We start from the raw sequence: 13272 nt of genomic DNA, 5'->3' as shown, positions 1-13272 counted from the left end.
CACTGCTTCAGAGCTCTGCATAGCAGAATTCAAATCACTTGCGGGAATTAAGGTTTTATCAAGGGCTTAATGCCAATTTCCCCATGTGCCACACAAAACCCCATCATGCTGCTAGTCAAATAATGCCTTCCATTTTTCTATCTCTCCTACATCAAGGATGGGAAGTTTATAGCCTTCCAGATGTGTCAGACTCCAACTCCCATCATATCCAATCACTGGGCATGCTACTGGGATATGATAATGGGCATTGGAGTCCCAACAGCATCTGGAGTGAGCGACCGTTTATCCACTCCTGCCCCCTCCCAAAAGGGAGACTAGCAAGGTTGGTGTCATAGACAGCTATTTAATTACCCACCTACCCTCATTTCAGCAGTTAGTTAAATATATTTAACCTTGTAACACATCAACAAGGTAGACCATACTCATTTTATGGCATATAAGTAGCAGCAGTCCAGGGGGTAGAAGAGGGCAGGGGAAAGGGTCTGCCCTGTTTCTGCTACTCCTGGATGATTTCCTTCCTAACCAGCACCACCTGCCTTTTGGGAAGGATCTCAAAGAGAGAGTGTGTCTACTACTGTTTAACAACACAAAATACTTTGTTGTAGAAGCAAGTCAATGCACATGCAAGATGAATGTGTCTGCAGCAGTTTGCCTTGATAAAACTCTGGAACTGGAGTGGGGGACCTGAAACCCTCTGCAAGTGTTGAGTTCAGATTTGTGTTAATGGGAGATGAAAGCTGAAATAAATACGAATCATTTGGGGGGGGGGGGCGGACACAGGAGATATGCAATGCCACACAGCAATACCCACAATTTGCTTTGCCCATCCCATCACCATGTCCTGACTTGGATGTTTTCATGGGCCAAAGGAAAAGGGGAAAGGCCAATGTTCTACAGTTCTTAAGACCAGCATCAACCAAAATAAGTCAACTGTGAAAGGGGGAGAGAAGGAGACAGAGGGGAAACACACCATTTACACAAGAGCAGAGAAGAAATGAAAGCATCCACTTACTACCCAAAGACTTACGTACGTTTCAAATTCAGCAACGGTCTCCCCAAGCCTACACAGAGTATTGCTATGCTCTTCCTGCATCTTCACAACAGTACTTCTGCGCAATGAACCTAATTTCTCCAACTCTTCAGTTTTCCTGAGGTGGGGAGTGGTGAGTCAAAAAGTGAACAGCAGTATTTTTTAAGAACAGCCCTCCCCTAAAGCTAGCCAAAATTTTATGAGCCAGTGCCTCCAAGTGCTTGTTTCTGAGTCTAATGCAACCTTTCCATTTAAGTACCCTAGTCCTTTTGAGTTAAAAGCAATGTGCACAAAATGGCTTAATGTGCTCTCTCTCTCTCTCTCTCTCACACACACACACACACACACTATTTTATCAATATATGTCATGTGATCTTTTTCACCTGCAGCTTGAAAGACTACAGCTCAAGTACAGGTTTGCTCACATCACCTGCCATTTGTGAGAACTATGTCTAAATGTAAGTATGCAAATCACTATTTCTCTACAGACCCTCTCAGTTCTGCTTCCAGCGCTGCTAGCTTCTCAGCTTGGGATTCCTTCACATATTCCAAGTGTTTCACCACCATCTCAACTTGGTCTTCTTTAGCGTGCAGTCTCTCCAACTCAGCCATGGTTTCTCTCAATTCTCTTTCCAATCCCTGACGCAAATTAGCAGATGCCACCTGAAGTAGATTCAACAAATAGCATGTAGCTCAAGTGAACCCATTAATTAGAACAATCTGCCAAGTTACCCTTCCTTCTGATCATGTTCTGCTTCAACCCAACATTCTTTGCCACTGCTTCCTAATTTAAGAAAGTATTCTAGACACAGATGTTATTTTTTGAAGCTATTTTGATGAAATTTTGAGACACTACCCCACCACTACGCCCACAGCCCAATCTCTCCGTGGCAAATTGGGGTGGCTGATTCAATAATCTGAGACATAACCCAAAGCTATGCCCATTATGCTCCAATACTGCCGAGAGTGAAATAAGTTAGGGAGCTCCAGATAATGTGAAATAGCAGCACAAAATCTCCAACAGTAGTTGTTCTTTGTCTGCAAATGGTGACTAGCGGGATAAAACTCTTCAGCTTTCTAGACTCCTGCTCAGCTTTATTTACATTATAGGCTTCCTTCTGCTTTTGGCGCTCCTGTTCTTCTTGAATCAGTTTTTCTTTCAGGAGATCTATCTCCGCATTTGCTGTTTTCTCCTTTTCTCCATATTCAATTAAGCATTTCTCTAAAAAAAAAAAGAATACAAAATTACACAAAAAAACTGCTTGGATATAGATAGAAATTTAAAATTGTGCTCTGCCATTCCCAGTTCATTCCTAGATTCCTGCATTTGTGTCTCCAAAGTAAAAGTAACATACAGGAAAAGGTTTGCTTGGCACAATGATTTCCACCACCAATAAAAATAAATTGCCTCATAATACTGTGCACATCAGTCAAGATTAAACTTGGAGCTGTCGTTGAGAAAATGAGAGCCAGCTGAAAGTAACGTAGGCATATTTGGCCAAAACACACTAACTTTATGGTCACCTTTTTGCTGTTCAAGCAGCTTGCATCTTTCATGCAGTTCTTCAATTTCTGTAGACATTGTTGCTTCTTTTGTTTCAAGAGTATTTTGCAATGTGTCAATGTCCTTATTCTTGGCTTCTATTATTGCCTCTAACTGGATGACATCCAGCTTGTATTTATCAACTTGTTCTGAAACATTGCTGTTGGGGAGAAAAAACACACACATGATTTTCTTAGTTTACAGTAGGTTTACTTTGGCAAAAGTTAAATCTCAGCTCAGCAACTTCCACTAGCTTTGCAATGTAGTGAGTCTTATTTTAGGCCCCTGTAGTGCAAGCAGTCTCTTCTGAGAAATATCCTGAAGTAGCCACATTTTACTACTGCTTGAAGAAGAGATCACAAGAATATCTTGGTAAAGCTGCCCTAGTTATTTTTGTTTTGTTTATTTTAAGGTTATATTTAGCATGCTGCTCCTTGATTGGATCTTCATTTCATTTTCAGGTAAGGACTTGGATCCCATTAACATCCTCAAACTCTCTAAACCAGAAAAAGAGGTCACCCAAAGTCCTTTAGAAGTCACAATGCTTGTAACAATTGTTGGGACTGAAATATGCCAAAAAGTAACCAAACAGGCCCTTCTGATTTTTTTGTTGTTCCTAAAATGCCCAAAGATGCATTTAGGAGAGGTAATGGCTCTCTTGCAGTTTTAGAAGCTTCTGGCTGATGACTCCTCAATGTATAGAGTAAGAGTAGCAGATATCCACAACTAAACACTCCAGTGTCTAAATGCCTTCCCAAATAAACATAAGCTGGTATGTTAGCCAAAGATATAGGAATATTAGCAAACTGCATTTTCTAGTCTAGCCTTTCCCAAACTGGTACCCTCCAGCTTGAATCCAAATCCCATCAAATTTAGCTAGCAATGCCACTGGTCTGAGATAAACAGATGCTGTAGTATAGCAACATCTTGATGACACCTGGCTGGAGAAGACAATCTTAATTAACCATAATCTCTACCCTTATAAATGATGGATGTACCAGCATCTTGGGTTAGAACAGCTACCTGCTGGTAGTCTCTTCTTTTCTCAACAGTACCATCAATGCTGACTCAAGATTCATCAGTAAGCCAACATGGACACTTGTGGTCCATCCCATCCACAAATGCCAACTGAAGACTGGGGCACTTCTCCAAACCCTGCCTTCACTTCCATAGAACAGCAGCAGCCTAGGCAAAAACCCAGCTTTTATCTTAGTAAACATTTGTGGACACCCACTCTGAGAACCAGTAATGGACTCGTCACCTCTAAAAACGTAGCTCATGGAAGTTATGGCATTGGGAACCACTAGCTTCACACTTCAGTTTAACAAGTGCAGACAAATGCACAATTAGGCAAATTCAAATCTTAGGCTTTTCGTAGAAATATAACGTGCAAGGCCAAGTCCCAATGTTCCTTTACCACAGTGCTTGTGTCAAAGCTGTGAAAGTAAGATTGTAAGTATACTTGACTTACGCAAGTTCTGCAATGTATTCCAGGAGATTCTCTAAGTCACATGTCTCTTCAGCTTGCCTTTCACTTGCTGTCCTAAAACAGAATGAAAATGTATGGGAACACGGCATAGGGTCTTTAGAAACTTGATCAGAAAAAAGTGAGTGTTACCAATGTCACCTTTCTGAAATGTGTTTTTCCATTTTAAAAATTCTATGGATATATGTTCAAAATCATGGCCCACGTTGTCAAATGTTCACTGACAATTTAGACATACAATCTCTACAGTGGTGCCTCGCAAGACAAAAAGAATCCGTTCCGCGATTCTCTTCGTCTAGCGGTTTTTTCGTCTTGCGAAGCAAGCCCATTGACAGCTTAGCGGATTAGCGCTACAGCGGTCTAGCGGCTTCTAGCGATCAGCTGTTAAGCGGCTAATCAGCGGATCAGCTGTTAAGCGGCTTAGCGGCTTGGGGAAAAAGCGGAAAAAACCCGCAAGAGTTTTTCGTCTTGCGAAGCAACCCCATAGGGAAATTCGTTTTGCAAAGCGCCTCCAAAACGGAAAACCCTTTCGTCTAGCGTGTTTTCCGTCTTGCGAGGCGTTCGTCTTGCGGGGCACCACTGTATTTCTATCTAAGCATTATTTTATCAGTATCCAAGGGTACGCAAAGCCATAGCAAATAATAAAACCAACAGACCAATTGAATTGTGGAAAGCAGCAGCGTGGTGCTGCTCATGTTATCGCATAATGCTTACAAAAAGCAATACAGGCCATACTCAGTAGAGACTCCATCCTCAACCACTACGGGTTAAGACCTGAAAACAATCACTCTGCACTGGATACTTCTGGACCATTGATATCCCTGCAGTCATCACGTTTCAGCTCTTTTCTTAGCTGTTTCTCTTAAAGGGAAAGGCACTTAAGAGTTCAGGAGTCACAGGAGAAAGCAACGCTAAATACAAGGACAACACCCCTCTTTCTCTCCACTCTCAGCTAAGCCATTGTTATAAACAGAGGTGCTGATTTTGAACAGAAATCCATCTGGGTAGAATAGTGGGGAAGTTTACTGTCCAACATCTGATTTTAATTACTATTGATTAAATGGCTCTCCAGTGAGCAGATGGTTACTTAAGATGTCCAACTAGGACACGGTAGTCAAAAAAACATGTTATGGATACAACAACATGGATACAATTGCTTGGCCACTCTAAAAGATTCCAACAGAGCACTATTGCTAACTAAGGAGCATTCACTGGAATGCTATTGCTAACTAAGGAGCATTCACTGGAAGGACAGATTGTGAAGCTGAGGCTCCAATACTTTGGGCTACCTCATGAGAAGAGAAGACTCCCTGGAAAAGACCCTGATGTTGGGAAAGGTTGAGGGCACAAGGAGAAGGGGACGACAGAGGACGAGATGGTTGGACAGTGTTCTCGAAGCTACGAACATGAGTTTGACCAAACTGTGGGAGGCAGTGGAAGACAGGAGTGCCTGGCGTGCTCTGGTCCATGGGGTCACGAAGAGTCGGACACGACTAAACGACTAAACAACAAGGAGCAAAGTAACTGAAGTTGAATGGACTAGTTGAAAGAAACATACTATAGCTTGCAAATGTATTTCACTGGCCACTCACCTGCACCAAGTCTGAAATATTTGTGTTAAGTAAAATATTTGTGTTAAAAAAAGAGAAAGCCTTAAAAAGTAACATTTCAGTGTTTCAGAAAGCAGTTTGCCGTAGAAGACGGTTACTGACTTCTACCTTTCAAGACCCTTTACACTTAAAAGGTTAGCCTACTAAAGTACCACAAAGTTAACAAAAAGGGTTGCTGTTTGACATTTCATGCAGTAACTTACAGTTGCTCTTCCAGCTGTGCTACTTTTTCCTGTGACTGCTCCAAGTCTTTTTGAACTTTGTGCAGTTTCGTTTCTGTGTCTTCCTGTTTAACAGGGCCTGTCTAAAAACCACATGCACAGGCATTTCACAAAAGATTAAAACCTTAAAAGATAATCAAATCTTCCCTTATTCAAAATTTTAAAGTTTAGCAGCAATAAGTCAACCAATAAAAGGAACCTAACCTGAGCAATGTGAACTCTCCCACTGTTCAATGTCTACATTAGCAATTTTGAACTATCCCTCACTGATGGATTCATAAAGAAAATCTGTAGTCCTAGCAGATCAACATTGAGGGTGGTTTTCAACTACTGCATCCCATCAGGGCAAGGGCTTCTGCTTGCACAATAAGAATACTGCCCCGCCAAATTTGCTTGTGTTGAGGGAACACCAGAACAATTTTTCTGTGATGTGGTGGTGGTGAAGGGAAGAACGTCCTTTTGTGCAAGGAGAAATCTTTGCACTAATGGAATGAGACTTAGCATTACATTAGATTTCACCCTCCCTCTCCCCATAAGCCAAGAAGTTTAAAGTCTTAGTTTTACTGTGATAGATATGGTTTTAATCCCATACTGAGTACTGTAACTCACCTTCTTTGCATTCCTGAGATTCCGCAGCTTCATTACCTCTATCCATAGCCTTGTATTCTTCCGTGTTCCATCTTCAAGGAACTTAAGAAGAGAAAGCAGGAGAGAAGGAAAGTTTTCTTCTCACTTTTAGTTCTGATCTCTAGGAATCTTCAGGCGCAACCTAGCTAGAACAAATCCTATCTAGCCAAAATTACCCTCTGCCATTCTAGATTCCAATGGGAACAAATTGGAGTGTGAGCCTACAGAACTGTTCGAGGTTGTTAAAACAAAAGGAGTGTGTGAAGAGCTCCGAAAGGACCTCTCCAAACTGAATCGGTGACAAAACAGCAAATGAAATTAAATGTAAACATGTAGAAAGTGATGCATACCAGGACAAAAATATGCTCTGATTTCACATGTTTACTCTTGGGTTCTGAAATGGCAGTGGCTGGTCAGGAATGAGACCTTGGGGTCATAGTGGATAGTTTGCCGAAGTTGTTGACCCAGTGTGTGGCAGCTGTGGGAAAAGGTCATCAAGTTGGCTTTAAAAGAGGATTATCAGGTCTCTGAATACCAGGTGCTGAGAATTGCAGGTGGGCAGAGTGCAGTTGCATCTCACAGGCATCTGGTTGGCCACTGTGAGATAGGTCTTTGGCCTGATCTAGCAGGATCATCTAATGCAGAATGCCCCCAAAAGTTAATTTAAATAAAGAGAAGGATTTAAAAGTAAGTCCCCTTGCAGTCAATGAAACCTATTCCCATGCCTTGTGTGTTCAGCAGCCTTGCCCAACCTGATGGAAACTGCAGTCCAACACATCTGGAGAGCATCAAATTGCAGAATGCTATTGCAGGGAATTACAGCTTCCAGCACGTGCATAAACCCATCCATTGGAAATCAGTGCTTGGAAGTGCACACAATACGTAGTCACTTCTGTGTTCATCTTTTCAATGCCAGTGTAGGGTGTCCTGCTGAAAGGGAACTTGCTGCACAAAACCCTCACATTTTAAAGTGTGTTAAAGGGAAGAATGTCCCATGCTTAAGTTTGTTACTGTCTAAAGTCACATTAAGTAGATAGCGAGACAATATAGTCAAACCTCGGTTGTTGAAGATAATCCGTTCCAGAAGCCCGTTCAGCTTCTGAAATGTTCAGCAATTGAGGTGCAGCTTCCGGTTGGCTGCAAGAGCCTCCTGCACTTGAGCAGACGCCACGGTGGACATTCAGCTTCCGAAAACCGGAGCATTTATTTCCAGGTTTTTGGCATTCGGGAGCCGAGGTTTAACTGTATACACCCCAAAATTAGTATTTACTTGGTAAAATAAAGGCATAATTGTAAACAACTTAGCAGGGCTACCAAGAAAGGTGGAGAAAGGATGGGCACCATCTCTATTTTTTTAACTACAAAGATTATGACATGTTTGTGAAATTACTGTTCACCCACTGTGCCTTAAGGACAGACCCATTCAAGCACAAAGCTTTGCAGGAGGAAACTGCCACCAGAAGATAAGTGCTCACTCTGCCTCTTAAAGAGGGGCCAAACACCACAGCAGCTACATAAACCATAATGATATGTACCTTTGATTTCAGTAATTCATTGGTCCTGATCAACTCCAGCTGCTGCTTTTCCAGAGAAGCAATATTCGCCAAAAGTGAGGTTTTCTCCCTAATTGCAGCAGACAGCTTTGACTCAGACTTTGCAAGATCTTCCTCCAGAGCTTGCAGCCTTTTATCCTGCTGGCCACGTTCTCCAATCAGCACCCGAATCTACAGTAATACACATGAAATTAGCTGAGAAATAGTTCCAGGAAGCAAGTCCCCCTCCCCCACAATATTGTTTCATTACTAGTTGAAATTCCAAAATGTTCTTGTTATAAGTAACACAATTGAATTAATTGTCCCAGAGCACTTGCAGACTGTCATTATTTTTGGGTGGGATTTAGTCCAGTGTTAGAAACTGAGAAATGAAAGCTAGGACCTAAATGGCACCTTAAACCTAGGTTGTGGGCGCAACAACAGAATGTCTGGGCACACTTTTTATAACAAGAATACAAAGCTGAAAATGAATGAACTGCAGCTAAAATATTATGTTCATTTTTCACATAGTCCTTCTCCTCCCCACGCCCCTAATATGCTTAAGAGGGTCTCTTCTCCAGTCTTCAGAGAGTAGCTAGAAGTGAGGAGGCAGAAAAAGGTCCTCCTTTCCATCCACTCTGCAGTTTTAATCTGAAATCTTAGGCACAGTACTGCACCCAGAGCTCAGAGACTGCTAATGAAATTCCTGCTCACAAATGCCCCTAGAACAATGGGAGTTTCGAACACTGATTCAGTTGCAATGCCAGCAAATTCAGTTTGCCACAATTACAGTTGTTTGGGAAGGCTTGTGTCACAAGCCCACTTCTCTGAATGATCAGACTTTTTGTGATACAAGGAAGTGGTGGGGAAATGCAGTGGAACTGATGCAATGTCATCAAAGCTCCCTACAAATACATCAGAATGAATGCTCAGTAAAGCAAACTGTCTAAATGGAACCCCAAGTCACCCACCAGAGCAATAATTCACATGTCAGCTTTTATAAATGATTTCAAAGTAGTTTACAAGTAAGCCAACCATAAATCCAACATTACATATAAACAAAGAACTATCACTGAAACACTCCAGACACCTGTAACATCAATGTCAAAATGGCTTATGATGTTGAGTTTGATGATAGCCAGGTGACTTAAAGGCCCTTGGGTACTTCCAAGGGGAGTTTCCTATTATGCTGACTAATACACAAATTGATTTGACCACCCACTTATTTAAACATCACTAGGAAATTTGGGGAGACAGTAGTGACACTGAGGGAAAATGCTGCACTCCAATATATCCAGTGTCTTGGGTCAAATTATGTAATAACATGTCAAATCTTTGGCTCTCCAACAAGCCTGAAGAGGTTTAAGAATTAATTGAGACCTAATAATAATAACAATAATTTATTATGATTTATATGTTGCCCATCTGACTGGGTTTCCCCGCCACTCTGGGCAGCTTCCAACAAATTAAACGCATTAAGCACAGTAAAACATCAAACATAAAAAACTTCCCTATACAGGGCTGCTTTCAGATTTTGCAAACCTAAAAGAACCATAGATTGTCACACCAGAAATGCAATAGATTTATTTAATTAAGCTACTAAAAGAGATGTAAGTGTTTATACCTCCTTTTCCAACTCCTTGCATGTTTTCAAGTCTTTTTTGCTGGCCAAATCCTTTCCTGCTTTCATTCCCGAGCTGTTTGGCTTTACATTCTAGAGGCCAAGAAAATAGGTTTGTTTCATAAAAGGGCTGAAACCTAAAAACCAATTTCCTTTTGATTTCACCCACACTTTATGAGCACAGCTTTTCAGAAGTGCAAATGCAACTTATCCAGCAGACAGTTGAGAAATATACACATGCTCCTTCCCAATTGCTGGGGGGAAATAATTTCCCAAACGTATATGAAGAAACTCCTAAAGACCCGTGATCTTTCAGTCTATCCCAGTTTGACAGTTATAACAGGCTTTCAAAAGGACTGTATTTGTAAAGAAAAGAGAAAACTTTAGCAAAATTATCCTGGGTGGGATGCAGAGTTTTGTGGTGCTTGCCTTACTTTTATGGGTATGTGCCTTTCCTTTCATTCTAAAAATTATCTCACCAATTGTCTGCTGTCTACAGCCTTCATGGGTGCCAATATTTCAATTAAAATCCAGGGGAGGAGGTCATGAAGCAACTCTTCCCACAGAACTTTCTCAAATCAGGAAGCTCAGACAGCCAGGGAGGCTGCAAAGGACTGGAAAATGTTTACTATAAAGTGTGCATATATAACACTCCACCCTATGCCATCTTGCAACAATAAAGTAAGCTCAAAGCCTACATCCATAAAAATTATAGAGAAGTTCTATTGAGTTCCAAGAACAAGTCAGAAACATGGAAGCCATTCCCCGGGGAGAAAAAATAATCATGAAAAGTTAAAGGGCAGATTTTGACACAGCACTAGAAAAAGGGAGACGGAAGATAGAATATGAATCCTACTTTCGAGTCAAGTTTTCTTGCAGCAGTTGATGAAGGTTTCATACTGGTAACATTCTGCTGAATTCCTGTGTCCTCTACGAAAAGAAAAAAATAAGAGAATTTTCACCATATTCCATTTCCAAATTATTTGTTCAACATCCTTAGATGTTCAGCATCCATAGATGGGAAACACAAGAACAATCCATGAAATGATGCTTGTGGACAAAATGAAATGGAGAAACAAGTGCATTATCCATTCAATGTAACATAGAACCCTGGCAAATCAGGGTTCCACTTGCACAGATATAAACCAATCACCCCTGAATTAGAAGAGGGTGGCAAGGTTGCACTATTGCGCTTGTCTGTGTCCCCACATGTGAAATTCCCATCTTGGAGAACCACCTGAAAAAGGTTTATGTTTCAGCCATTAAAAAAAAAAAGGACTAAGCAGATGTACTTCTATTTCCCAGGTGTCTCACAGAAAACTTTATACAACCATTCCCACATTGTCTAGAGACATCACAAAACAAACATTGACTATAAGCAAATCTACTTTGGGGCATGAATAAGTGCCACAGCATGAAGTTACAAGGAGAAAGTTGGAATGACTACCTGTAAGTAAGCTAACATGGACACAAGCACAAGTCACCCTCTTAGTGTTATTTTACCTTCCATTATTCTTTGGGTGTTTAGACAAGACAGCAAAATTAACAAATTTATAATTAAACAAGTAGGAATCCAACAAACAGGAGCTCTAAAGCAGAAGGACAGTAAGTGTTAATGCACATCCATAACAAGCGCAAGTCATAACTCCAGCAAAAGCTCCTAAACCTCTCAGTAGTGTGTATATGAACATACATGAGTGCTGACTGCGCACATGTGAGTTCAGGTACACACACATAACACTACTGGAGGTCATTGACAAACATGGAACATGGTTAAGAATGGACGATGAGAACAGACTCTTCATGCATGAAGCGCAGATCTGAAGCTTGTTAAAGAAGCATCAAGCAAGCATTTGCCAATCCAGCTTTTCCACGATTTCATTACCCATATGCTCTTTGAATCGTTGGGACTTGTCAAAAGACACAGGTCCTTTTGATGGATCTGAAGTTTTGACATCATAAGCGCCTGGTGATGGGGCACAAGCTAGATAAGGTGGGAAGAAGGATGAACATTCAGCAAAAATCAAAGCCCTGATTTAAAAACCCCCATTTAAATATATATATACATTTTGGATAGCCAACTGTTGCAGAAAAAGCTGAATTAATCCTTACTACAGTGTTTGCATTCATTACATTGTGCACTGGGGTTCTTTCACCTCCTTTTCATATTTCTGTTGAGGAAGGGAATATATTTTGATAATCTCTGAATTCCTGATAAAATAGTCACAAGATGAAAGGGTAGAAATGACCCAATTCAAGGGACACTACAAACTTTAGTCTGGGCCAACTAAACCAATAACAATGATCGTGAATGCGTTATCAGGGCCCATTGAGAAATAATACAAATATTATGCAATGTAACCATTTGCAATATTGTTATAACTTGAAAAGAAGAAAAAAAAACTCCATCCATTTCCTGGTGCCTTAAGAATTGCTTTAAAAGTCAATTTTAAAATGAAGGGGGCAAAACTTAGGGCCAGTCCTACTATCAGCTAAAGAAAAACAAAGGAACGGAGCAGTGCACAAGGCCTGTCTGGCACCATGTAAGCCAGCTGGTGCCTTTAGGTGCAGTGAATGACCCTGTACCATCACCAATGTTTTATTATTATTATTGGGTTTTAAAAACAAAAATAATGTACAAATAAGTATACCAAGTTTTCTCATCTCATTTGTACAGTATATCACAAAAATGGCATAATAAATGTGGAGTAATATCTACAACATATGGTTCATTATTAGTGGTCAGTGTATGAGTTCTTGGTTCATGAATTCCTTTAAATAACTAAAAAAATAAAATAAAAAAATTCCAGTAGCACCCTGGAGACCAACTAAGTTTGTTCTTGTTATCTTTCGTGTGTATGCGCACGAAAGCTTATACCAAGAACAAACTTAGTTGGTCTCTAAGGTGCTACTGGACAATTCAACTGCATCAGACCAACACGACTACCTACCTGAATTTAAATAACTAGGAAGAAAAGAGGGGGAGGGGAATGGTAAGTGGGGGGTCGTCGGGTGGTTATGCTTCTGTTCTGCTACTTACCATTACCAATGTTTAAGATTAAGAACATTTATACATGGAATGGGAGGCAGAAGTGTCTTGCCCTTTACCTCGGGCAGCAAACGATCTTGAGCCAGTCATACTAGACTACAAACAGGTTGGTACCCAAAAGAGACTGGACTTTGGGACAAGAGAAGGCAAACATCGCCTTCAGTGGGGAAGGGGCACAGAATTAAGTGGAGCTTCCATGTTCAGAGGCAGTGTGCCTTAGAGAAACGGGGACAAAAATAGGTGTGTGGGGGGGAGGACTGGGTGGTGGACTAGACGGGCTCTCAGCAAAGCCCTGGGTAGATTCTCCCCGCTGCTTATTCACCCCCTGCGCTCTTTGGAGATGCAACCGAGCGCCCCTTCCCCACCTTCCGGCCCTTTACTCACTTGGTGCCTCATTGAAGCGCCTGAGAGGAGCCTTCGGGAACGACATGGCGAAAAGCAGCGTCTGCCCAGCCTGCAGCGAGCAGAACGAATTCAAAAAACTGCGGCGCCCCGCCTCCCGCGTCATATGAACTCAACGCAGCCAATCAGGAACGCGCGCCGCCGGCCAAGA

General features: G+C 41.4%; 1 protein-coding gene across 4 annotated transcripts in view; it reads right to left on the bottom strand.

Moving 5' to 3' along the window:
• Window positions 1-13272, bottom strand: part of HMMR (hyaluronan mediated motility receptor) — a 17921-nt gene extending 4649 nt beyond the window's left edge. Inside the window, exons 1-13 of one of the 4 annotated variants that reach the window (XM_081899143.1) lie at window positions 13104-13192; window positions 11783-11841; window positions 11556-11654; window positions 10527-10600; window positions 9674-9763; window positions 8053-8241; window positions 6500-6580; window positions 5873-5973; window positions 4045-4116; window positions 2555-2733; window positions 2134-2252; window positions 1521-1693; window positions 1032-1148 (exon numbers count right to left, since the gene is read on the bottom strand). In XM_081899143.1, the coding sequence (XP_081755269.1) occupies window positions 1032-1148; window positions 1521-1693; window positions 2134-2252; window positions 2555-2733; window positions 4045-4116; window positions 5873-5973; window positions 6500-6580; window positions 8053-8241; window positions 9674-9763; window positions 10527-10600; window positions 11556-11559 (1199 nt within the window). In that variant the 5' untranslated portion in view covers window positions 11560-11654; window positions 11783-11841; window positions 13104-13192. Of the gene's footprint in view, window positions 1-1031; window positions 1149-1520; window positions 1694-2133; window positions 2253-2554; window positions 2734-4044; window positions 4117-5872; window positions 5974-6499; window positions 6581-8052; window positions 8242-9673; window positions 9764-10526; window positions 10601-11555; window positions 11655-11782; window positions 11842-13103 lie in introns of all 4 variants that reach the window. The other 3 variants (XM_081899141.1, XM_081899140.1, XM_081899142.1) reach the window with 3 other exon arrangements.

Source organism: Podarcis melisellensis (genome assembly GCF_964234715.1).
Source record: "Podarcis melisellensis genome assembly, chromosome: 2".
In the NCBI taxonomy this organism is placed as follows: domain Eukaryota; kingdom Metazoa; phylum Chordata; class Lepidosauria; order Squamata; family Lacertidae; genus Podarcis; species Podarcis melisellensis.
This window is presented reverse-complemented; position numbering and strand designations above follow the sequence as displayed.